Here is a 23,328-nt window from a genome sequence, read left to right as displayed (position 1 = left end):
CCCAATTTAAGCTTTTTGGCAGAGGCTAGCAGATTTTTATCCAGGATCTATTTAGCAGCATTCATCTTCCCACCAATCATGACCAGATTTCCAGTCTCTGCTGCTGAAAAGCATCCCATAGCGTGATGCTAACTTCACCATACTTTACAGTAGGGACGGTGTCACCTGGCTGATGTGCAGTATTAGATTTATGCCTCAGGTACCACTTATTGAAGAAGCCAAAATGACCACAAAACCTTTTTCCACATCTTTACTTTATCTTCTAATCTAATCTAAGCGATGCTTTGCAAAGTCTTTGTGGCTGTGGTTTCATATTTTTTCCAATTTTTCACAAGAACTGCTCTGAGCTCTGAGGTGTGTTTGGTGCCTTTGAGTTGGTCTTGTACCCTTCCCCAGATTTGTGCTTCTGTATGATCATTTCCATTACTGGACTCGAATGCTCTCTTGTCTTCATTTTGATTTGGTCTGTTGAAAATCTACCTTACAGAGAAAGGAGGTATTTACTCTTATGCTTGCTTTTATCAGTCGAAGCATTGAGTTCAGGAGGTTTTGTTGAAACTTCATAAAATTCTGGTTTTAGGCTGCTTCTGGAGTACCGCACACAGTTCTGGTCACCTCGATACAGGAAAGGTGTTGATGCTTTGGAGAGGGCGCAGAAGAGATTTACTGGGATCCTGCTGCCTGGTTTAGAGGGCCTGTGCTATCACAAGAGGCTGAATAAATTTGGGTTGTTCTCTCTGGAGTGGCGGAGTTTGAGGGGAAATCTGATAGAGATTTATAAGATTATGAGAGACGTATATATGGTGGACAGAGTGTATCTGTTTCCCAGTGTAGAAATGTCTAACACCAGAGGGCATGCATTGAAGGTGAGATGGAGTAGGTTCAAAGAGAACGTGAGCTGTAAGTTTTCTACTCAGAGAGTTGTAAGTGCCTGGAATGCACTGCCTGGTTTGATGGTAGAGGCAAATACATCAGGAGGCTTTTAAGAGACATTTGGATAGGCACACTTTAGACATTTGGTAAGGAAGATGAGGGAAAATGGGCAAGGCTTAGGGAGGAAGGATTAGTGTTTGGGTGTTTTTGATTTGATTTTTAGTTGGTTCAGCATGACTTTGTGGGCCGAATGACCTGTTCCTCTGCTCTACTCTTCTATGTTCTTAGAAAACAGGTGATCCTCCAATTTTCTACAACAAATTGGGTGAGTTGGTAATATATTCCACCTGAGGGAAGTTAGCATAGTAATTACAAAGGAGATGAAGACTTATTCAACCTCACAAGTTTGGTTGTAAATTTTTAGTAAATTGTTGAGAGGTTTTGGAATTTTTTTCTCTTAGTTTGACATGATGCACGAAGTTAGGTCAAAATATCCTACTTCAATATATTTTAAATTTAGAAAATGAGAGAGTAAAGTGTAAAAATAGTTGTGGGGGCTGAATATTTTTGAAGACATGTATCAACAAAACATTAATGTGTAACATAAGGTTGCATCATGTGCTATCACCTTTGATACTCTGAGTTCACAATACACTGTTTCCCTTTTAGAAACATCCATAAAAATCAGAGTTAGTAAATAATTAACTATGATTACAAGGTTACCTATTTACTTCAATATGCTTTTGCAAGCTACAATATTACTCAATCGCTTGGAACACCTGAACATAGGTCAACATCAGATACCATTGGCTCTTCACTCAGATCTGGAATGTCTAGGCCTCAATACCTCCTCATGCAATTGGATCCTTGATTTCCTCACTTGCAGACCGCAGTCAGTTTGGATTGGCAGCAGCATCTCCTCCACGATCTCCATCAGCACAGACGTAACTCAAGGCTGTGTGCTCAGGCCCCTGCTCTGCTCACTTTACACTGATGACTGTGTGGTTAAGTAAAGCTCCAATGAATAATAAAGTTTGCTGACTACACCACAGTTGTGGGCCGAAATGAAGGTGGTGGCAAAGCAGCATATGCAACGGAGATTGAAAATCTGACTGAGTGGTGCCACAACACAACAAAAGAGCTGATTATTGCCTGCAGGAGGAGGAAACCAGAGGTCCAGGCTGACCTCATCAGATGATCAGAGGTCAGCAACTTTAAATTCCTTGGCATTATCATTTCAGAGGATCTGTCCTGGGTCCAGCACGTAACTGGCATTAGAAAGAAGGCACTGCAGCACCTCTACTTCCTTAGAAGTTTGTGCAGATTCTGCACGTCAGCTGAAACTTTGACAAACTCCTATAGATATGCGGTGGGGAGTATACAGTACTGACTAATTGTATCACAGCCTGCTATGGAAACAACAATGCGCTTGAAGGAAAGATTGAAGTATAATGTTATGACTTGTCCAAGTGTTCTCAGATTTTTCTGACCAGTACTTTGCTTTATGACTAGTCAAAGCACATCCTTCGGTGTTAATGCAACATATTGTTCTTCGTATGGGACAAATACATAAAAGGAAATATAATAATAAAATTCATTAAAAGACTATCTTCAGTACATGAGTCTTAAAGAATGAGATACATTTTAATCATGCTGTAAAGCAGTTTAGGATTCACTCAGCATTTTTTGTATTATTGACATGGATTAATTTTAGCTCCATACCTTCTTAACAAACAGAAAGAGGCTTTAATACATAGAAACATAGAAATTTACAGCACATTACAGGCCCTTCGGCCCACAATGTTGTGTCAACCATGTAACCTACTCTAGAAACTGCCTAGAATCTCCCTACTACATAGCCCTCTATTTTCCTAAGCTCCGTGTACCTATCTAGGAATCTCTTAAAAGACCCTATTGTATCTGTTCCACCATCTTCACTGGCTGGGGATTCCACGCACCCACCACTCCCTGTGTGAAAAATGTACCTCTAACATCCCCTTGTTCCTACTTCCAAGCACCTTAAAACTATACCCTTCCATTCCATTCCAGCCGTGAGAAAAAAACCTCTGGCTAACCACATGATCAACTCCTCTCATCATCTTATACAGTACCAAAATCATACAAAACACACATGGTATCCCAATCACACAATACCAGAGAACAAAACCCATACCATTGAACACTAGGTGGCAGCACTGACCCTATGCCATGCCACATCACCTCTGGTGGAGCACTCTGGCCCCAAAGCACACCCACCACTCCCCAGGCAACGGTGTGGCTTGAAGCCCAGTCTTCACATATAGAGGACAACAAGCCCATATAGAATATCATTAAAATCTTATCGCACAAAATATGGACATGTAGTCCAGACACCCTCCACACCACCCCCAACCCAGCCCAACAAAATATTTAGTCTGTTGAGCAAACACTTAGGAGGCAGCACTGACATCAGCTTAGACCCCACTGCCTCTGGTGGAATACACTGACCGCAATATCTTCCCTCCCCACCGCCATCTCGCCCAGGTGACACAGCAGCTTGGGGCCCAGTCCTCGCATCTACAATGTAACAAACACATATAGAACACAACCATGTGAAATACACATGTGTACGGTCTTCTGCCAGGTGAACACAGGGAGGGGGCAGAACCAATTCCAGCAGCAAAATATACGTATATAGTCCTCTGCTGAATGACATATTGCACAACCACGGAGTTTCCTTGCACATAATATTGTCCACTGGGTTAGGTGCTCCGCTACTTTGATACTTGTCTGCAAGCTGACTTTCCATTCTTGTTTGTATTCTCTTCACCAGAAACTACTTTGTACTACTTCCCCCCTGACAGCCTGGGAAAAGAAAGAATGGCTGATCACTGATTAAGCCACTTGCCTTAGAACATTAAGTTCAATCCAATCGCTATTTGGCTATAATTGTCCACAAGAAGATAAAGCTACACATGGAAATTAAGAAAATCAGTTTAATAGTGAGCAATTGCTTCATTGCACTTTTGTGTAGCTTTGCACAGGGTTTGAATGTTGCAGCTGAATAGCTGAATTCAAGAGCTATTCTTTGTTGGGTCGTACAACATACAATTTCCTGGAACTTAAAAACCAAATATAAAATGTAAATTAAAATAGTGGATACAAGTCCCGTTATCTTGTCAAGGGGAATAGTTTCCTGGTTTTTAACTTGAGCAAGCTCTTTCTTAACTATTGCCCCATCACACTATTTTTTCACATGAGATCTCATCATTGCCCTAAGTTGCAAACACGAGGAAATCTGCTGGAAATTAAAGCCCAACCCAAATGTTGGTGGAACACAGCAGACCAGGCAGCATCTATAAGGGAAAGCACTGCCAAGACCCTTCGTCAGGACTAGGTTGTCCTAAGTTGAATTGTTTGAAGAGTCAAAAGCTCTTGGGCAGTTTTAGATGCTAGAACTTAGATGATTGCCAGACTTCCAGTATTTACAATAGATATAAAATCCCAGTGTGTGGATGTTTAATACAGTTTACTTTCAAACTGATGACATGGGGTTAAATTAAACTAATTATTAGAGGTTGTCCAGAGCAACACAAGAAAGAAGCAGACACTCTGCAATAAAACCGACCTGGGTATCAGTTATAACTTAAAAATGACTGGATAAATCTCTGGATGACTGGATAAATATTTTGAGATGAATGAGAATGATACAGTCAGTGTGATATCTTGAAATACTCAATAGAATATCAGTATGAGTACCACTAGCAGATTGATTTGTGGTTAATTAAAGAAGTACTTATATGTAAAGTTATAATGATTGTGATAAACATTGACTTTTTTCATTACTTCTACTCCTGAAGTCCAAATTTGTGTTTTTTCCAGATGTGATAAAGTATAGCTGTTTTCACCATATAACCATATAACAATCACAGCACGGAAACAGGCCATCTTGGCCCTCCTAGTCCATGCCGAACCCTTAATCTCACCTAGTCCCACCTACCCGCACTCAGCGCATAACCCTCCACTCCTTTCCTGTCCATATACCTATCCAATTTTACCTTAAATTACACAACTGAACTGGCCTCTACTACTTCTACAGGAAGCTCATTCCACACAGCTATCACTCTCTGAGTAAAGAAATGCCCTCTCGTGTTTCTCTTAAACTTCTGCCCCCTAACTGTCAAATCATGTCCTCTCATTTGAATCTCCCCTACTCTCAATGGAAACAGCCTGTTCACGTCAACTCTATCTATCCCTCTCAAAATTTTAAATACCTCGATCAAATCCCCCCTCAACCTTCTACGCTCCAATGAATAGAGACCTAACTTGTTCAACCTTTCTCTGTAACTTATGTGCTGAAACCCAGGTAACATCCTAGTAAATCGTCTCTGCACTCTCTCTAATTTATTGATATCTTTCCTATAATTCAGTGACCAGAACTGTACACAATATTCCAAATTTGGCCTTAACAATGCCTTGTACAATTTTAACATTACATCCCAACTTCTGTACTCAATGCTTTGATCTATAAAGGCCAGCGTTCCAAAAGCCTTCTTCACCACCCTATCTACATGAGACTCCACCTTCAGGGAACTATGCACTGTTATTCCTAGATCTCTCTGTTCCACTGCATTCCTCAATGCCCTACTATTTACCCTGTATGTTCTATTTGGATTATTCCTGCCAAAATGTAGAACCACACACTTCTCGGCATTAAATTCCATCTGCCAACATTCAGCCCATTCTTCTAACCGGCATAAATCTCCCTGCAAGCTTTGAAAACCCACCTCATTATCCACAACATCTCCTACCTTAGTATCATTGGCATACTTACTAATTCAATTTACCACCCCATCATCCAGATCATTTAAGTATATTACAAACAACATTGGGCCCAAAACAGATCCCTGAGGCACCCCGCTAGTCACCGGCCTCCATCCCGATAAACAATTATCCACCACTACTCTCTGGCATCTCCCATCTAGCCACTGTTGAATCCATTTTATTACTCCAGCATTAATAGCTAACGACTGAACCTTCTTAACTAACCTTCCATGTGGAACTTTGTCAAAGGCTTTGCTGAAGTCCATATAGACTACATCCACTGCCCTACTCTCGTCAACATTCCTCGTAACTTCTTCAAAAAATTCAATAAGGTTTGTCAAGCATGACCTTCCACGCACAAATCCATGCTGGCTACTCCTAATCAGATCCTGTCTATCCAGATAATTATTAATACTATCTCTAAGAATACTTTCCATTAATTTACCCACCACTGATGTCAAACTGACAGGTCTATAATTGCTAGGCTTACTTCTAGAACCCTTTTTAAACAATGGAACCACATGAGCAATACGCCAATCCTCCAGCACAATCCCCGTTTCTAATGACATCTTAAAGATCTCCGTCAGAGCTCCTGCTATTTCTACACAAACTTCCCTCAAGGTCCTGGGGAATATCCTGTCAGGACCTGGAGATTTATCCACTTTTAAATTTCTTAAAAGCACCAGTACTTCCACCTCTTTAATTGTCATAACTTCCTTACTTGTTTCCCACACCTTACACAATTCTCTTGTGAAACCAGTCATTTCTCTTTTCCCTTTGCATAAAAATAAAACTTTGTCCCTTTATTTTACATGTCAAAAATGTGGTTAAAATACTGTCACTTTACCAATGTAGCCAGCCTTCTTTTTGCAATACTTGGTCTGATCGTTGTAACCATTAATTTGGGAGTTCAGAAGAGAAGCATCCACATGGTATCACGTTGATCCATAATTGTTCAGCTTAAGATTGACTAGAAATCAAGTAGAGCAAAGACTATTTAAGAACTTTCATTATCCAAAGATTCAAAGCACATTTATTATCAAAGAATATATAAATTATACAACCTTGAGATGTGTCTGCATACAGGCAGCCACAAAGCAAGAAACTCAAATAACTCAATTTAAAAATAACCAAAACACACTGAGTAGAGAAAGACTACAGTACATAAAATATCTTGTAATGAAAAGGGGTTTATTAATGCCATTCTTGAAAAGTAGCCATTAGGAAACAAGACCATATGATTTTTTAATCAAGTTTGATAGCTATAGTTCAATCTGAATATAGGGTCTTAAATGTAAATGAAGGATGAGTTGGTTTTGGTTGACTGGGACACTCTATCAAAAAAGTATGACAATGGACAGACACTGGCTACTATTTAAAGAACTAATACATGATTTGCCAAAACATATTTCTTAAGCCAGAAAACAGACCAGGAAAATTATTAAGAAGAGATGTATATAGAGATGTATTACAAATATTAAAGTCTAGCAGGATAGCAAAATAACGTTACCTTTATTTTTCAGGACAACATCTTCAAAAATGAGACCCAAATTATGTCCATTGAGCTCCCATGCACTGGTATTATTGTTTACAGGGTTCACACCAGATTTGTGAAACAGGGATTCATTTCTGAGCTTTGTCTCTACGAGACATTACTGAGTCGACAAAAGATTAAAAAAATGTTTCTTGTACAGGTTGGAAAACCTGAAGTTCCTTGGAGTTATGTTGTCAAAACAGCTGACATGGACCACCAACACCTCGCTGACATGGATCACCAACACCTCACTGACATGGACCCCCGACACCTCGCTGACATGGACCCCCGACACCTCGCTGACATGGACCACCAACACCTCGCTGACATGGACCACCAACACCTCGCTGACATGGACCACCAACACCTCGCTGACAGGATCACCAACACCTCGCTGACATGGATCACCAACACCTCACTGACATGGACCACCAACACCTCGCTGATATGGACCACCAACACCTCGCTGACATGGACCACCAACACCTCGCTGACGTGGACCACCAACACCTCACTGACATGGACCATCAACACCTCGCTGACATGGACGACCAACACCTCGCTGACATGGACCACCAACACCTCGCTGACATGGACCATCAACACCTCGCTGACATGGACGACCAACACCTCGCTGACATGGACCACCAACACCTCGCTGACATGGACCACCAACACCTCGCTGACCTGGACCACCAACACCTCGCTGACATGGACCACCAACACCTCGCTGACATGGACCACCAACAACTCGCTGCTTGTAAAAAAGGCACAACAAAGACTCTTCTTCCTCAGAAAGCTGAAACAGGCCAAACTCCCACAAAAACTGTTGCTTAACTTCTACAGAAGCACAACTGAAACCATCCTGACCAACAACCCCACAGTGTGGTATGCCAGCTGCACAGCCGCTGAGCGACAAGACCTGCCTCGCGTGGTGAAGGCGGCCCAGCGAATTGTCAGGATGGAGCTCCCAGGACCGAACACCATCTATTCCAGCAGAATCAGGAGGAAAGCAATCAGCACAACCATAGACACCACACACACCGGCCACTCCCTGTTTGACATGCTGCTGTCCAGCAAAAAGTTCAGGAAACTAAAAGATAGACTGAGGAACAGCTTCTACCCCAGAGCTGTGGCCTCCATCGCTCCACTCCCACAGAACAATGACTGAAACTGTGAGCACACACAAGGACTCAAATACTTGCACTAACGGCACTTTGTGCATTACTGTGATATTCTGGTGATGCTGCAACTTTTTTTCTGCTACTTATCTATTTAATACCATTTTTTTATTACTGTCTTGTTTTTATCTACCGATTTGTTTAATTGCCAAAGAGTAAGCCAAACAGGGTTTCATTGTACCTATGTATAATGACAATAAAGATCATACAATTCAATTAAAAGGTTGCTTTTATATTCATATTTATTGTGATTTTTATGTTTATTGTGTTTTTCTATGCTGCATATAATATAGAGTGACAATTATTTTGTTCATCTTTACATTCATGTTCTGAATAACAATAATCAATCTTCAATCTGGATAAATATTGAGTATGGTGTGCAGCTTGGAGGAGAACTTGCAGATGATTCCAAAGTACTTATTGCTCTTCTGAGCTGGGTCTGTGTCAACAGAGAAATATTTTAAAAAAATTAGAAATAGTTTTTTCTCAGCTGAGGTAAGGCGGCACTTTGACAAAATGTGATTGAAAATCTGGAACTCTTTTTCACAAGCTTTGAGTGCTAGACTTGGCTCAGAAATGAAATACTTTATTGATTCAATACATTCAAGGTTTCAAAACCAAGATGGAGAGGTGAAGTGAAAATTCAAGAAAGACAATATTTAATTGAACGGTGGAACTTTCATTCATCATTAATTAGAAGACCAGGAACCCCAAAAGTGATTGGCATGTTTTGCATAAATATGATCTTATGTCAATAGATTTTGCTCAGAGACATGACCATTGAATATTTGATGTATTAGACATATGCAAGTCACGTCCAGGCTTGTTTTGTTTTACAGACATTCAAAATTCAAACTTGTACATGAGCTGGAAAATACCACAAACTTCACTAAGAATGGTAATCTTAGCTTGAAAATATTGTAATGTATGGCATCAAAAACACACGGGACTGATAAGAAATGATAATTACTAAAAGTGGAGAGAGAGAGAAAACTAGTTCTTTTACTTATAGGAACAAATGTATGAATGTAGATCTGATATCTTGATTTAACAATACTACAGGAACTGGGTCATATGTAGGGATGTCCATAAGTCAAGCCTTTGTAACCCAGTGATTGACTGTAGAGATCTTAATATTCCGTACTGGATATGACATTTGCAGTATTTATTGCTTGGAAGTATTGGGCTGAATCAAGCTGCAGCCTCTACCTGTCCTCCTATACCTGGGCAGCAAGTGGACAGCTAATCTGGACCAGGGAGACAGCCAGTAAGGCACAGCAAGGCTTCAAGTGGATACCCTGTTGAATCGTTTTCACTGGAATTCCCTGACAACCTTTGAGAAGAGGCAGAGCTGGCAGCAGATCTTTATCATTTGCCGAAGTTGGGACAAAAAAATACTTCTACAAGCTTCTCAATATAAAGCAAATCAAAATAGAAAATAATTAGGATATTTGGTCATAAATAAATAATTAAATACATTGAAATAAATAAAATACTTTTTTTTGCTCCTGATCTTAAGTCTACTAATCTGCATTAAAGTGGAAAGGAAACAGGTTGGACTAGTGAAGTGTTTGTAGAAGCAGATTGCATTTGTAAAATGGGAAAAAAAACTCAGCCAGGCTGGACTCTGCTGTTAGACTCTACCTGGAAACCAGCAACATGCGTGCCTGTATTTGTCTCTCAACATACATTAAGACCATCTACAGCATTGTACAATCCTGGAACTTACTTCCTTAAACTGCAGCAAAATGCAGTCAGCCTTCTCCCTCTGGTGTTGTAGCCAGGGTCAGCGTGAGTTGGCCTATTATCTGAATGAGATAAAAATTAATTTCACAATTGTCAGAAGCCAAAAGAGCATTGAAAACCGTAAACCCGAAGGAGCATCAAGTTGCATCTTTGCAAGATCATGGTGGCTTCACAAACAATTCTACAAATTTAGTTCCATTCACTAAAGTCGATTCAGAGCTTGTACATTAACATCTAATCACATATTATCCATTAATAATCCCTATTTAAGGTTTAAATTTGTGCTCTTTTGGTTCCAGGTATATAACCACATAACTACAATAATGTAATAAGCTTTTCCTATTCCTAGAAAAGAATCTGACCAATTTTGTGTTGGAACTGAGAATTGGGAATGTATAAACAATGGCCATCAGAATGCTGGGTGAAAATAAGCTAATAAATTGTGTTAAAACAAATCAAGCCAATACATGGTGCAGCTGTAAATGAGGGCTTTTGTCAGGAATAGCCTTAGAAAGAGACACCTGCCATTATTAAGCTGCCCACTTTCTTGCCAATGATAGTAACTATCTTAAAGACTGCTATCAAACCAGGCTGTGTCCTTCACAAACACATTTGCCAAACTTTCTTGCTGCAATGTTGCTGCAAAGCTAGACAAAAAAACTCTATTTGCTTTTGGATAATCTCCAACCTAATGTTATGAACACTGAATTTTCCAATTTTGAGTAGTCTTTACCTCCAGGTTTCCCCTCTCCTTCTCCTTGCAATCCATCTTTGATCCTCCCACTTCTGTTCCCTTTCCCATACACCCCTCTGCAGCCCCCATTGAACATGCTCATATCCCCTTCAACTCACTAACCCCCAAACCTTCCACGTGTCCACTCCATCAGGTATCTCCTGCTCCACCGAGACAAGAGTCTACAGTTTCCACTCTGGCCTCAGTAACCCCATCAGAATCTAGTAAACCAGAGTTGAACTAACTCATCCATAATCCTGAGGGACTGTTGAAAAAATCACCTGAGAAAATTAAGGGACTAGCCAAGCATTGCAGCTGATAACAGTATTTCAAAAGTGATATGCTGCTGGCTTACGAAAGCTAAAATTAGTGCAGATGGCTAGCTCCAGCAAATTAGATGGGTGAACGTGAAAAGTGTGAAAACTTCACGTATTTCACCCTTAACATCAAATATTTCAGCAGAACACAAAGTTCCGCATTCTCTGAATCTTCAGCATCTTGTTGCTCCAGAAAAAAAAAATTCAAAACAGTTCATCTTACAGATACAGAATAATTCAGCACAGCTCTGCATTGACTCTGAAATACCTGGAGGACTGGCCTGGAGTAACTGTGATCACAGTAGAAGTTGTTGCACACTGCAGCTTTCCATTTTTCAGTCCTTTTGTATGTTCTGGTCAGAATAAAGGGCAGGGATAACAGATTTAGGGAACCTTTGTATGAAGGTTATTTTAGCTCTGGTTATGAAGAAAAAGAAGAGAATAGCAAGTATAGGTAGGAAGGAAAAATTGAGGTACTTGAGAATAAGAAATGCAAGAGAACATTCCATAAATGGAATCAGCAGGGCTAAAAAAAGCATGAGGTTGCTCTAGCAGACAAGGTGAAGGAGAATCCCAAGGGCTTCTACAGATAAATTCAGAGCAAAAGGATAGCAAAGGAAAAAATTGGTTCACTTGAAGATCAGAGTGGTCATCTATGCAAGGAATCAAAAAAGAATGGGGGGAGGGGGAATCTTGAATGGAATTTTTGCATCTATATTTAATCAGGAGATGGACACGGTGTCTATAAGAGAAACAAAACAGTGGGGTGAGGTCTTGGACCAAATACAGATTACAAAGGACTTCATTAACTTTGCCTCCAACTTTCACCCTGCCCTCAAATTTACCTGGTCCATTTCCGACATCTCCCTCCCCTTTCTTGTCTCCATCTCAGGAGACGGCCTATCTACTGATATCTACTATAAGCCTGCAGACTCTCACAGCTACCTGGACTATTCCTCTTCCCACCCTGTCTCTTGCAAAAAGGCTATCCCCTTCTGACAATTCTTCCGTCTCCGCTGCATCTGCTCTCAGGATGAGGCTTTTCTTTCCAGGATGAAGGAGATGTCTTCCTTTTTTAAGCAAAGGGGCTTCCCTTCGTCCACCATCAACTCTGCTCTCAAACACATCTCTCCCATTTCCCTCACATCTGCCCTCACCCCATCCACCCGCCACCCCTCTCGGGATAGGGTTCCCCTTGTCCTTACCTACCACCCCACCAGCCTCCAGGTCCAACATATAATTCTCCGTAACTTCCGCCACCTCCAATGGGATCCCACTACCAAGCACATTTTTCCCTCCCCCCCCACCTTTCTGCTTTTCACAGGGATCGTTCCCTAAATGACTCCCTTGTCCATTCGTCCCCCCCATCCCTTCCCACTGATCTCCCTCCTGGCACTTATCCTTGTAAATGGAACAAGTACTACACCTGCCCTTACACTTCTTCCCTCATCACCATTTAGGATCCCAGACAGTCCTTCCAGGTGAGGCGACATTTCACCTGTGAGTCGGCTGGTGTGGTATACTGCGTCTGGTGCTCCCGGTGTGGCCTTTTATATATTGGCGAGACCCGACGCAGACTGGGAGACCGTTTTGTGGAATACTTATGCTCGGTCCACCAGAAAAAGCAGGATCTCCCAGTGGCCACACATTTTAATTCCACGTCCCATTCCCATTCTAATATGTCTATCCATGGCCTCTTCTATTGTCAAAATGAATCCAAACTCAGGTTGGAGGAACAACACCTTATATACCGGCTGGGTAGCCTCCAACCTGATGGCATGAACATTGACTTCTCTAACTTCTGTTAATGCCCCTCCTCCGCTTCTTACCCCATCCCTGACATATTTAGTTGTTTGCCTGTTCTCCATCTCCCTCTGGTGCTTCCCCCCCCCCACTTTCTTTTTCCTGAGGCCTCCTGTCCCATGATCCTTTCCCTTCTCCAGCTCTGAATCACTTTCGCCAATCACCTTTCCAGCTCTTAGCTTCATCCCACCCCCTCCGGTCTACTCCTATCATTTCGCATTTCCCCCTCTCCCTTCTACTTTCAAATCTCTTACTATCTTTCCTTTCGGTTAGTCCTGACGAAGGGTCTCGGCCAGAAACGTCAACATTGCTTCTCCCTATAGATGCTGCTTAGCCTGTTGTGTTCTACCAGCATTTTGTGTGTGTTGTTGCTTGCATTTCCAGCATCTGCAGTTTTCCTCGTGTTTGCTCGTTACAAAGGAAGACGTGTTTGCTTAATTAGGAGGGCACTGAGGAGTGTAGTAGAACAGAGGGATCTGGGGAGGCAGATTCAAAATTTCTTGAAAGTGGTGCTACAGGTAGATTTTTTTGGCATATTGGCCTTCATAAATTAAAGTATTAATACAGGAGTTGGGATGTTAAGTTGAAGTTGTATAAGACGTTGGTGAAGCTTAATTTGGAGTACAGTGTGCAGTTCTGGTCACCCACCAAGAGGAAAGGAATCAATAAGATTGAAAGAGTGCACAGAAAATTTACAAAGATGTTGCCAGGCCTTGAGGACCTGAATCATAGGGAAAGTTTGAATAGGTTAGGCCTTTATTTCCTAGAGTGTAAAAGAATGAGGGGAGATTTGAAAGAGGTATACACAATTATGAGGGGTATAGCAAGGGTAACTGCAAACAAGCTTTTTCTACTGAGGGTGGGTGAGCCTAGAATTGGAGGTCATGTGTTAAGAGTGGAAGGTGAAATGTTTAAAGGGAACATAAGGGGGTACTTCTTCATTCAAGAGGGAAGTGAGAGTGTGGAACGAGCTGCCAGCGGGAGTGGGGGATGTGGGTTCAATTTCAACATTTAAAAGAAATATAAATAAGTACATGGGTGGGAGGGATATGGAGGCCATGGGATCTAGGCAGATTGGTAGTTCAGTATGGACTAGATGGGCCAAAGGGCGTGTTTCTGTGCAGTAATGTTCTATGACTCTATGGCTGGCTGAATCAGATTTGTTGTATTTTGTTTACTGTACAGGTTCAACTACTTTGCTTATTCATTTTGAAACAGCTGTCCAAACATATAGAAACATCAATGAAACAGTCTCCATATGCAAATCAAAACCAGAATCAGGTTTAATATCACTGGCATATGTCATGAAATTTTTTTAACTTTACAGCAACAGTGCAATGAAATACTTAATAACTCTAGAGGAAAAAAACCTGAAGTACTCTAGGTATATATATATATATATCTATTAAGTAGTTAAGTTAAAATAAATAGGGTAAAATAAAGTGGTGAGGCGATGTTCATGGGTTCAATGTCCATTTAGAAATTGGATGTTAGAGGGTAGGATGTTCCCGAATCCTGAATCCTGAATCCAAAGGTTACCTAATACATAATGGGGATGGGAGAGGTTCCTGAGGATTGAAGGGTTGCAGATGTTGTTCCTTTATTCAAGAAAGGGAGTAGAGATTCTCCAGGAAATTATAGATCAGTGAGTCTTACTTCAGTGGTTGGTAAGTTGATGGAGAAGATCCTGAAAGACAGGATTTATGAAAATTTGGAGAGGCATAATATGATTAGGAATAGTCAGCATGGCTTTGTCAAAGGCAGGTTGTGCCTAATGAGCCTGATTGAATTTTTTTGAGGATGTGACTAAACGAATTGATGAAGGTAGAGCAGTAGGAGTAATGTATATGGATTTCAGCAAGGCATTTGATAAGGTACCCCATGCAAGGCTTATTGAGAAAGTAAGGAGGCATGGGATCCAAAGAGACTGCTTTGTGGATCCAGAATTGGCTTGCCCACAGAAGACAAAGAGTGTTTGCAGAAGGGTCATATTCTGCATGGAGGTCGGTGACCAGTGGTGTGCCTCGAAGATCTGTTCTGGGACCCCTTCTCTTCGTGATTTTTATAAATGACCTGGATGAGGAAGTGGAGGCATAGGTTAGTAAATTTGCTGATGACACAAAGGTTGGGGGTATTGTGGATAGTGTGGAGGGCTGTCAGAGGTTACAGTGGGACATTGATAGGATGTAAGACTGGACTGAGAAGTGGCAGATGGAGTTCAACCCATATAAGTGTGAGGTGGTTCATTTTGGTAGGTCAAAAATGATGGCAGAATATAGTATTAATGGCAGGTCTCTTAGCAGTGTGAAGGATCAGAGGGATCTTGGGGTCCGAGTCCATAGGCCACTCAAAGCTCCTGCACAGGCTGACTCTGTGGTTAAGAAGGCATACGGTGTATTGGCTTTCATTGTCTGTGGGATTGAGTTTAGGAGCTGATAGATAATGTTACAGCTATATAGGACCCTGGTCAGACCCCACTTGGAGTACTGTGCTCAGTTCTGGCCACCTTGCTACAGGAAGGATGCAGAAGATAGAGAAAGGGTGCAGAGGAGATTTACAAGGACATTGCCTGGATTGGGGAGCATGCCTTATGAGAATAGGCTGAGTGAACTTGACCTTTTCTCCTTGGAGCGACAGAGGATGAGAGGTGACATGATAGAGGTGTATAAGATGATGAGAGGCATTGATCGTGTGGATAGTCAGAGGCTTTTTCCCAGGGCTGAAATGGCTAGCATGAGAGGGCACAGTTTTAAGGTGCTTGGAAGTAGGTACAAAGGAGATGTCAGGAGTAAGTTTTTAATGCAGAGAGTTGTGAGTGCACACAATGGACTGCCGGCGATGGTGTTGGAAGCGGATGCAATATGGTCTTTTAAGAGACTCCTGGATAGTTACATGGAGCTTAGGAAAATAAAGGACTAGGTGTAAGCCTAGGTAGTCGAAGGTAAGGACATGCTTGGCACAGCTTTGTGGGCCGAGGGGCCTGTATTGTGCTGTAGGTTTTCTATGTTTCTAGATATTCTTTGCCGAGTTGTGAAGGTGCTTGATAAGTTGCTGTTATTACATTCTTTCTAATACCTTGACACCCTTACTTCTTGCAAACTACTGCCATGAAATGTAATACTCAACTTATCTTCCGATAAATGTTTTATTCTAATGCAGTATTCAAAATTGCTCAGATAGAAGTTGTTAATGTTGTCTTATATGATTATAAATAATATATATCTTATCTTTCTTGAGTAGCATATACAAAATGTTTGAATGACTCAGCATCTATGGAAAAGAATAAATAGTTGACGTTTCTGCCTGACATCCCTCATCAGGACCCTACTTCTTTTCCTGATAAGTTAAGAGCAATTATCAGGATTTGCCCTCTACCACTATCCATCTGGTGGATATCTTAAGTCTGATTCCTTTCTCACCGGGAAAGTAAATGCGGATGTTGGAAATCTGAAATAAACTAATGCTGGGAATATTTTAAAAAAATCAGGCATAAACTCTGTTTCATTCTCCACCGTGAAAACTTCAAATTAATTACCTTTCAATTGGAAGCAGGAAAAGCTAGAAACCAAGCATGGTTTACACTGGAAAAGCAAATGGTTAAGGCACAGAGACCGTGACAGCAAATGAAGAGTTTGGCCTTTGTCTTCCATGGATATAGTTGAAGGATTTCTTCCCACAATTCCTTAATCTATATTGTTTAGAATGTTCAAACATAGGCATTTTTGCAAATATTTTTCCACAGTTACTGCAGAATCTTCAAAGAAATGTTTAGAAAGACAATCTAAAAAGGAAGCAGGTTGAAAATACGTGAACCTCAAGACTATAATTGGTAGATTTGATTGTAAATAGCATATTTGTCAATGTCATCAACTGATTACAAGTGTAATCCACACACCCATGGGTGGGTGAATAAATATTCTAGTGAGGCTTTACAGAAAGCAGAATAGGGCAGAGTTTATCAACAGAACAATTTACTGACAATGTGGTTGTTGCTGACTGATATCCAAAGTGTTTGATAAGTATTAATTAAAATTGTATAATAGGTTGTCAAAGGCGGTTGACCCGATGCAATAACGCAAGGTACCACAAATTCAATAAAACTATAAAACATGCGATACTTCATCAAACTTCACTTTTTATTCATAGCATGCTATGGGGGAAGTTACGGACTGATCTCCCAAAGAGACAGTCTGGATACTGCCCTCCCCGAAGCACAATTCTTAACAATTTATAACATCAATCATTAAAGGAAATAGTATAATTATTCGAGTTAATACAGTTTTAGAATAGTTTCGATCACATGCTAAGATACAATTAGATGTAAAATCATTATTGGTTAGTTATAATTATTTCTGCCAAGGCCAGCTTGGATACAATCTCAGTTCCTTATGTTGACACCTGTTCCTACTCTCCAACATTCTACACCCCCCCCCCCAATGCTGTCCTTCCCCTATTTATTTATGTTATACCTCAAAAATGCTTTGTGCGACCAGATAATTCTTTTATTTAGACCTATGTCTAACGCTATTAGGGAACAATGTCTGGTATATCATTGTTGCTGGGTAAGGTTCCCTTTTTGGCTGTGCAGCTACCAACATAAGGTCCCTATAAGGTAATTGATCATTAGCTAATCATTGTCTTTTAATCCCTTCTAATCTATACCCCTATTTACCTATCCCTTTACTCCATCAAGGTGGCTTTTAAAAATGCTATTTTTATCCAATATAATTGAAATCTTAACTTGAATTTCTAGGGAATATTATGCATTTTATATATCAACATGGTAGCCAATTACATTTGGACCTGATGTAAACTAGATTGGCTACATCCATCTTCAGAATTGTACTTCACTAGTCCAACAGCAGCTTGAAGGACCTCAGTCAGCACTGTGTCTGTCATTAGCAGTAATCGATTTCAAACACTGAAACTAATGGTGCCTTTAGGCATTTTCTAGTGTTTATTGCGGGCAGGCTAAGATAGTTTTGTCAGCCATTTACAATCCACATGATCTATTTGAGTAAAACAGAACACTTTCCCCCTGTCTTTAATTAACCTGTCCGCATCACTATCTGGTGCATATTCACACTTATCTATGACAAAGGATTTGCTTGGATTGTCAGCCAATAAATATGATAAATTCAAATTTAGCTTGATGATAGCCACTGGTTTTCATCCATTTTACACTTGACAGATTATTTGAACTAACTTGTTCATACTTGATGGGAAATGTTGAAGCTAGCGTGTTTCTCCTGCGTTGAGCATTTATCAGTGGACAGCCACTGTGGGGTGATCTCTGTAGCATAGGTGGATGTGGAGTAAACAGAGCAGTCTAAGAGGGAGAATTGTTGCACCTACCCATGCTGTAGCTAACCTGAGTGCTCCTGACACAGACAAGTGTTCTGTAACTGACTACCACATGGCTTGTCTGTATATACCTTAAACCATTTATCTGATTAATGATAATAAAAGTGTTTTACAAAACAGAAGAACAAAAATATTCAATAAAGTACTTGGATCATATTACTTCATTTTATATTCCCCTCAACCTTTTGTTCTTTTTCCCTTAGCTCTCCAGTATAAATTTTGTTCTTTAATTTGCTACTAATGCAGTGATTGGAATCAATATTAGATCCATTATGCCAATTAGTCGGCTAAGCATGAGCCTAGTATCAAAACAGTCAGAAATCTTATCTGGATATGTTTCCTGCCTTTTTTTTTATCTTGGTTACTTGACAGGGAGATTAAGATACAGTAAATAACAGAGATTTTACCACAGATGTTCCAGGTACTGTGTGTTTTTTAATGTATAAAGAATAAATATTCATTTACCTCATGACATTGCTTCTGAGGGTATCATTTCAGATATCAAAGGCAGAGGAGTGAACCTAACTCCATATATCACAAGATTTCCAAAGACTCATAATCCTCTCAGCGCAGAAGCTCTTGTAGCATTTCATCTTATATGAATCATAGTAAAGCAAACCATCTATGTGGAATGTAAATACAGAACAAGGTCATTCATCTGAAAGTAGTTTTATGAGTTAATATAAACACGATGTTTTATATCAAACATAAGGGAAAGATGCATGGAAATTCATAACATCATGAACAATGTGTAATTTTTCAATGCTTTAAATGTTATTAATTGAAACTAATTTTAAAAATACTGTATATATTTTGCTTTGTTTTTACCAGATTTTATACATAGTATTTAAGCAGAGATTAAAGGCCCTGTCTGCTTAATCTCTTTCATAAGGCAGATCCACCATATGCGGTTGATGAACCAAAATTGTGCTGTTCCCATCACACATTAAACTATTGGTCAGGAGTCCAGACCCGTACACACTATTCCTGATGTAATTTCAACTGAGCTCTGTATAATTGGAGCCATATATCTTCACTCTGGCAGTAAAGAATGACTTACTATCTTATCTTTGTAATTGCTCGGTGTTCATACAAGCTTAATAATTCACATACAAGGACAGCAGTTATCTCTCTCTCAGAATCAGCAGCTTTTAATTAAATATACTCTTTCCTTTCTTTCATATTGTAGTTGATCTCTCATTTTTCATCTGCTGTGTTCTTACATATTCACATAGCTTGGTGATGTCCCTTCTGAAATCTTTCTTCATTCTGCTTTAGTCCACAATGTCAATTATTTTACTTTGAGCATATCCGGAGCCTAAGAACAGACCCCTGCGGTATCTCACATCCAATCCAAAAACCACATACTTCTATTCCTTTTAAATGCATTACACAACCTTCAAAGTGCACCAGAATATTAATATATAATTCTAATTTTGGTTAATAACTGCTTGTGTAGCACCATTCTGAAAGTATTAATCTGTCACAATTGGCTCATCTCTACTCTTTCTAGAGTCACACCAGCACTTTGTTTCCTGATACACTTGCACATCAGTTGGTGGAGCTCAGCAGTAAACTCAGCAAATATGTCATAGAGCAAGGTCCCTTGAACTCAAAGTGGCACTGGCAATTTTGAACAATTTTGCTTCCTTGTCTCTACTGTTAATACCAGTAATGCTGGGCTTACTAGTAGATTCAGGAAAACACCAAGGAACTTTAGTCTTTGGCATGACAGGGCCTGGAGAAAGGCTGAACTGTCACAAATCCTATTTATTGGTCATGTTTATTTATTCCATTAAAGTTTTGAAATATGAAAAATCCACACAAAATGTATAGAAATACAAAACCAGTTCCTTACCAGCTACTTGTGGAACATTGCAAAGGCAGGGTGCCAAACATGGAAATATTAGATCATGTTTCTTTCCCATTCTTGGGGTATTGAGTATCAAGAAAGGACTCCATTCAGGTCAGTGTGGACCTCCATGCACAGCTCCCATTGTAAAGCAACCTCGAGCTGGAGCAGGGCTTGGGTTGACAAACAACAGGTGATATTTACTTTGGATGAAAGCAGCATCAAAAACACTCAGAGCATAGATGCTGTTCTGCTCTTTTCCATTCATGTCCTGATAAAGGGTTTCAGCCCAAGACTGTAACTGCTTATTCCTCTCCAGGGGTGCTGTCCGACCTGCTGAATTCTTCCAGCTCTTAGTGCAAGTTGCATAATTTCTCTGGTAATTTTAGTGCATAATGCATCCACATCTGTACAATGGAGTTCAGCACCTCAGGAAGGATACTGCCTGATTATCTCTTGAGATCACTATGACAAAAGAACAATAGCATTGTTCTGTGCACAGCAGTACATTCTAGTTACTACCCAAATGCATGTCTTCATGGTATGAAAAGATTTCATATTACTTTCATTGATTTGTGTCTTAATCCCATGGTCCTTTCCAAGGCTAAGTGTTGTGAGCAGCATATCAAGATGAAGTGACTCCATACAGCTCTCTCAGGGTAATTAGTGATGAGCAATAAATGTCGTGCCAGGCTCAGGCAAATAATAACCACTAAGAAAGATCTATTTGCAGGGAAAAGAAATTGAAACAGTTGGAAGAGAAAAAGAATAGTGCAAAACATGGGACAGGATAACCGAATTAAACATTTAGATTAGATTGGATTATTGCTCCTGGATGATTCTTGTGCTGGTGGGGATTACAAGATGTTGGACTCAGTGCCTCAAAAAGACAGCATCGATCATTAAGGACCCTCACAATCTGGAATACACCCTCTTCTTGCAACCAGCATCAGGGAGGAGGTACATGAGCCACTGATTCGGAAACAGCTTCTTCCCCTACACCAACAGATTTCCGAATGGTTCATGAATATTATCTCAATAAATCTTTTACGAATTATTTATTATATAATTTATAATAATTTATGTCTTTGCATGGTACTGCTGCTGCAAAGTACCAAATTCACAAAATAAGGCTGTGATAATAAACCTAATTCTGATTTAGGCTTGTAGCAGTAAACCTTTGCCTTGCGATATGGTTTAGAATATTCCAAGAGAGTTTGTGAGGTGAGAGACACAGATTTTGCAAAGGGAGGTGACCAAACTTGCATTGTACCTGTCTGGAATATTTAGAAGGGAAAAATCAGCAATTATGCTGGCCAAAACAAACATGAAGGAGCTGTTAATGCTTGCTTTGTTTTGGATGTTACAGCAACTATTACCTCTGTTCAATCACATATAATCTATAAAGCTGCTTCTTGTTACATTGAATATTGTCTCAAAAGTATCTGTCTCTACAAGATGAAGGAGTTACAAGGGAAAGTAACTTTAAATCTACTGCATCCTGGTGATACACTTAATTAAGAACACATTTGTCTTCTTCATGATAACACTGAGCTGTAAAAATAAACTTCTGGGAAAAAGAAACATGAAATGGGCTCCTGCAAGTAATCAAAGGGTTTCTGAACTCTAAGAGAATGTCTAAACTACACTCAAAAGTTTATAAATGCTTGTTCTTATAATCCAAAGCCCTTTTGAACTAAAAATAACATAAAAATAACCCAAAAACTTTGGCTGTGGGGAAGATTTCTGGTGAGGGGAAAGTTAGAGAATTACATAGAGAGAATATGATCAGAGAGCAAGGTTGTGAAATAGGTCATGATAATCAAAGTGATGAAGGGATGGTGCAGATAAACCCAAGAGTGACACGAGAATTAGAGTGAGAAAAGGGGGAAAAATCTGTAAAAAAACAACTGACTGCTTTTTATCTGAAAGCAGACAGCATTTATTTCAAGACAGACGGATCAATGTGATAGAAATATAAAAAACAATAAGATCTTTGGAGGATAAATCCATGAAATTTGTTTGAGTTGATTTTTTAGGGTAGTATGTTGAGAAATAAACAAGATTAAGGAAAATTAGCTTAATTTTTCACAAGTATAGAACATTGAAACATACAGTGATAGTTGTTATTTGCATCAAGGACCAACACAGACAAAGATTGTGTAGGGGGCAGTGAGCAAGTGTCACTGCGCTTACATAGCATGCCCGCAACTCACTAACCTTAACTGTACATCCTAGGAATGTGGAGGAGAAACCAGAGCACCTGGAGAAAACACACGGTCACATGGAAACATGCAACTCCTTACAGACAGCGGCAGGTATTGAACCTCGACCAGTGATTGTTGGCACAGGATTAGAATCAGCTTTAATATCACTGACATATATCATGAATTTGCAGTTTTGCAGCAGCAGTACATCACAATACATAATAATAAAAAACTATAAATTACAACAAGTATATATAAAAAAGATAACATTAAGTAAGTTGTGTAAAAGGAGAGGGGGAAACAAAAAAAAAAACTATCCAAGATAATGTTCATTCAGAAATCTGGAAATCTGGTGGTGGAGGGGAAGAAGCTGTTCCTGAAATGTTGAACATAGAACATAGAATAGTACAGCACATTACTGGCCCTTCAGTCCACAATATTGTGCCGACCCTCAAACCCTGCCTCCCATATAACCCCCCACCTTAAATTCCTCCATTTACCTGTCTAGTAGTCTCTTAAACTTCACTTGTGTATCTGCCTCCACCACTGACTCAGGCAGTGCATTCCACACACCAACCACTCTCTGAGTGAACAACCTTCCTCTAATATCCCTCTAGAACTTCCCTCCCCTTTCTTTAAAGCCATGTCCTCTTGTACTGAACAGTGGTGGCCTGGGGAAGAGTCACTGGCTATCCACTCTGTCTATTCCTCTTAATATCTTGTACACCTCTATCATGTCTCCTCTCATCCTCCTTCTCTCCAAAGAGTAAAGCCCTAGCTCCCTTAATCTCTGATCATAATCCATACTCTCTAAACCAGGCAGCATCCTGGTAAATCTCCTCTGTACCCTTTCCAATGCTTCCACATCCTTCCTTTAGTGAGGCGACCAGAACTGGGCACAGTACTCCAAGTGTG

The 23,328-nt window shown here is 40.1% G+C and overlaps 1 protein-coding gene and 1 long non-coding RNA gene across 3 annotated transcripts in view; one reads left to right on the top strand and one right to left on the bottom strand.

Moving 5' to 3' along the window:
* Positions 1 to 1,652: 1,652 nt before the first annotated feature.
* LOC132401966 (uncharacterized) overlaps positions 1,653 to 23,328 on the top strand; it is a 42,307-nt gene continuing 20,631 nt past the window's right edge. Inside the window, exons 1-2 of one of the 2 annotated variants that reach the window (XR_009514767.1) lie at positions 1,653 to 2,077; positions 22,445 to 22,524. Coding sequence is in view for 1 of the 2 variants with exons in the window: in XM_059984346.1 (XP_059840329.1) it covers positions 7,419 to 8,381 (963 nt within the window). In the remaining variant the exon portion in view is untranslated. Of the gene's footprint in view, positions 2,078 to 7,370; positions 8,567 to 22,444; positions 22,525 to 23,328 lie in introns of those variants that run through there. The other variant, XM_059984346.1, reaches the window with a different exon arrangement.
* On the bottom strand, positions 2,072 to 12,465 carry LOC132401967 (uncharacterized). The gene is made up of 4 exons (XR_009514768.1): positions 11,456 to 12,465; positions 10,121 to 10,199; positions 6,524 to 6,646; positions 2,072 to 3,717 (listed from the first exon to the last, which is right to left on the bottom strand). It is a non-coding gene; the product is annotated as an uncharacterized LOC132401967 (long non-coding RNA).

This window comes from Hypanus sabinus, chromosome 11 (assembly GCF_030144855.1).
Source record: "Hypanus sabinus isolate sHypSab1 chromosome 11, sHypSab1.hap1, whole genome shotgun sequence".
NCBI lineage: Eukaryota > Metazoa > Chordata > Chondrichthyes > Myliobatiformes > Dasyatidae > Hypanus > Hypanus sabinus.
Note: the sequence above shows the minus strand (reverse complement) of the source record. Positions and strands in the feature narration are given on the sequence as shown.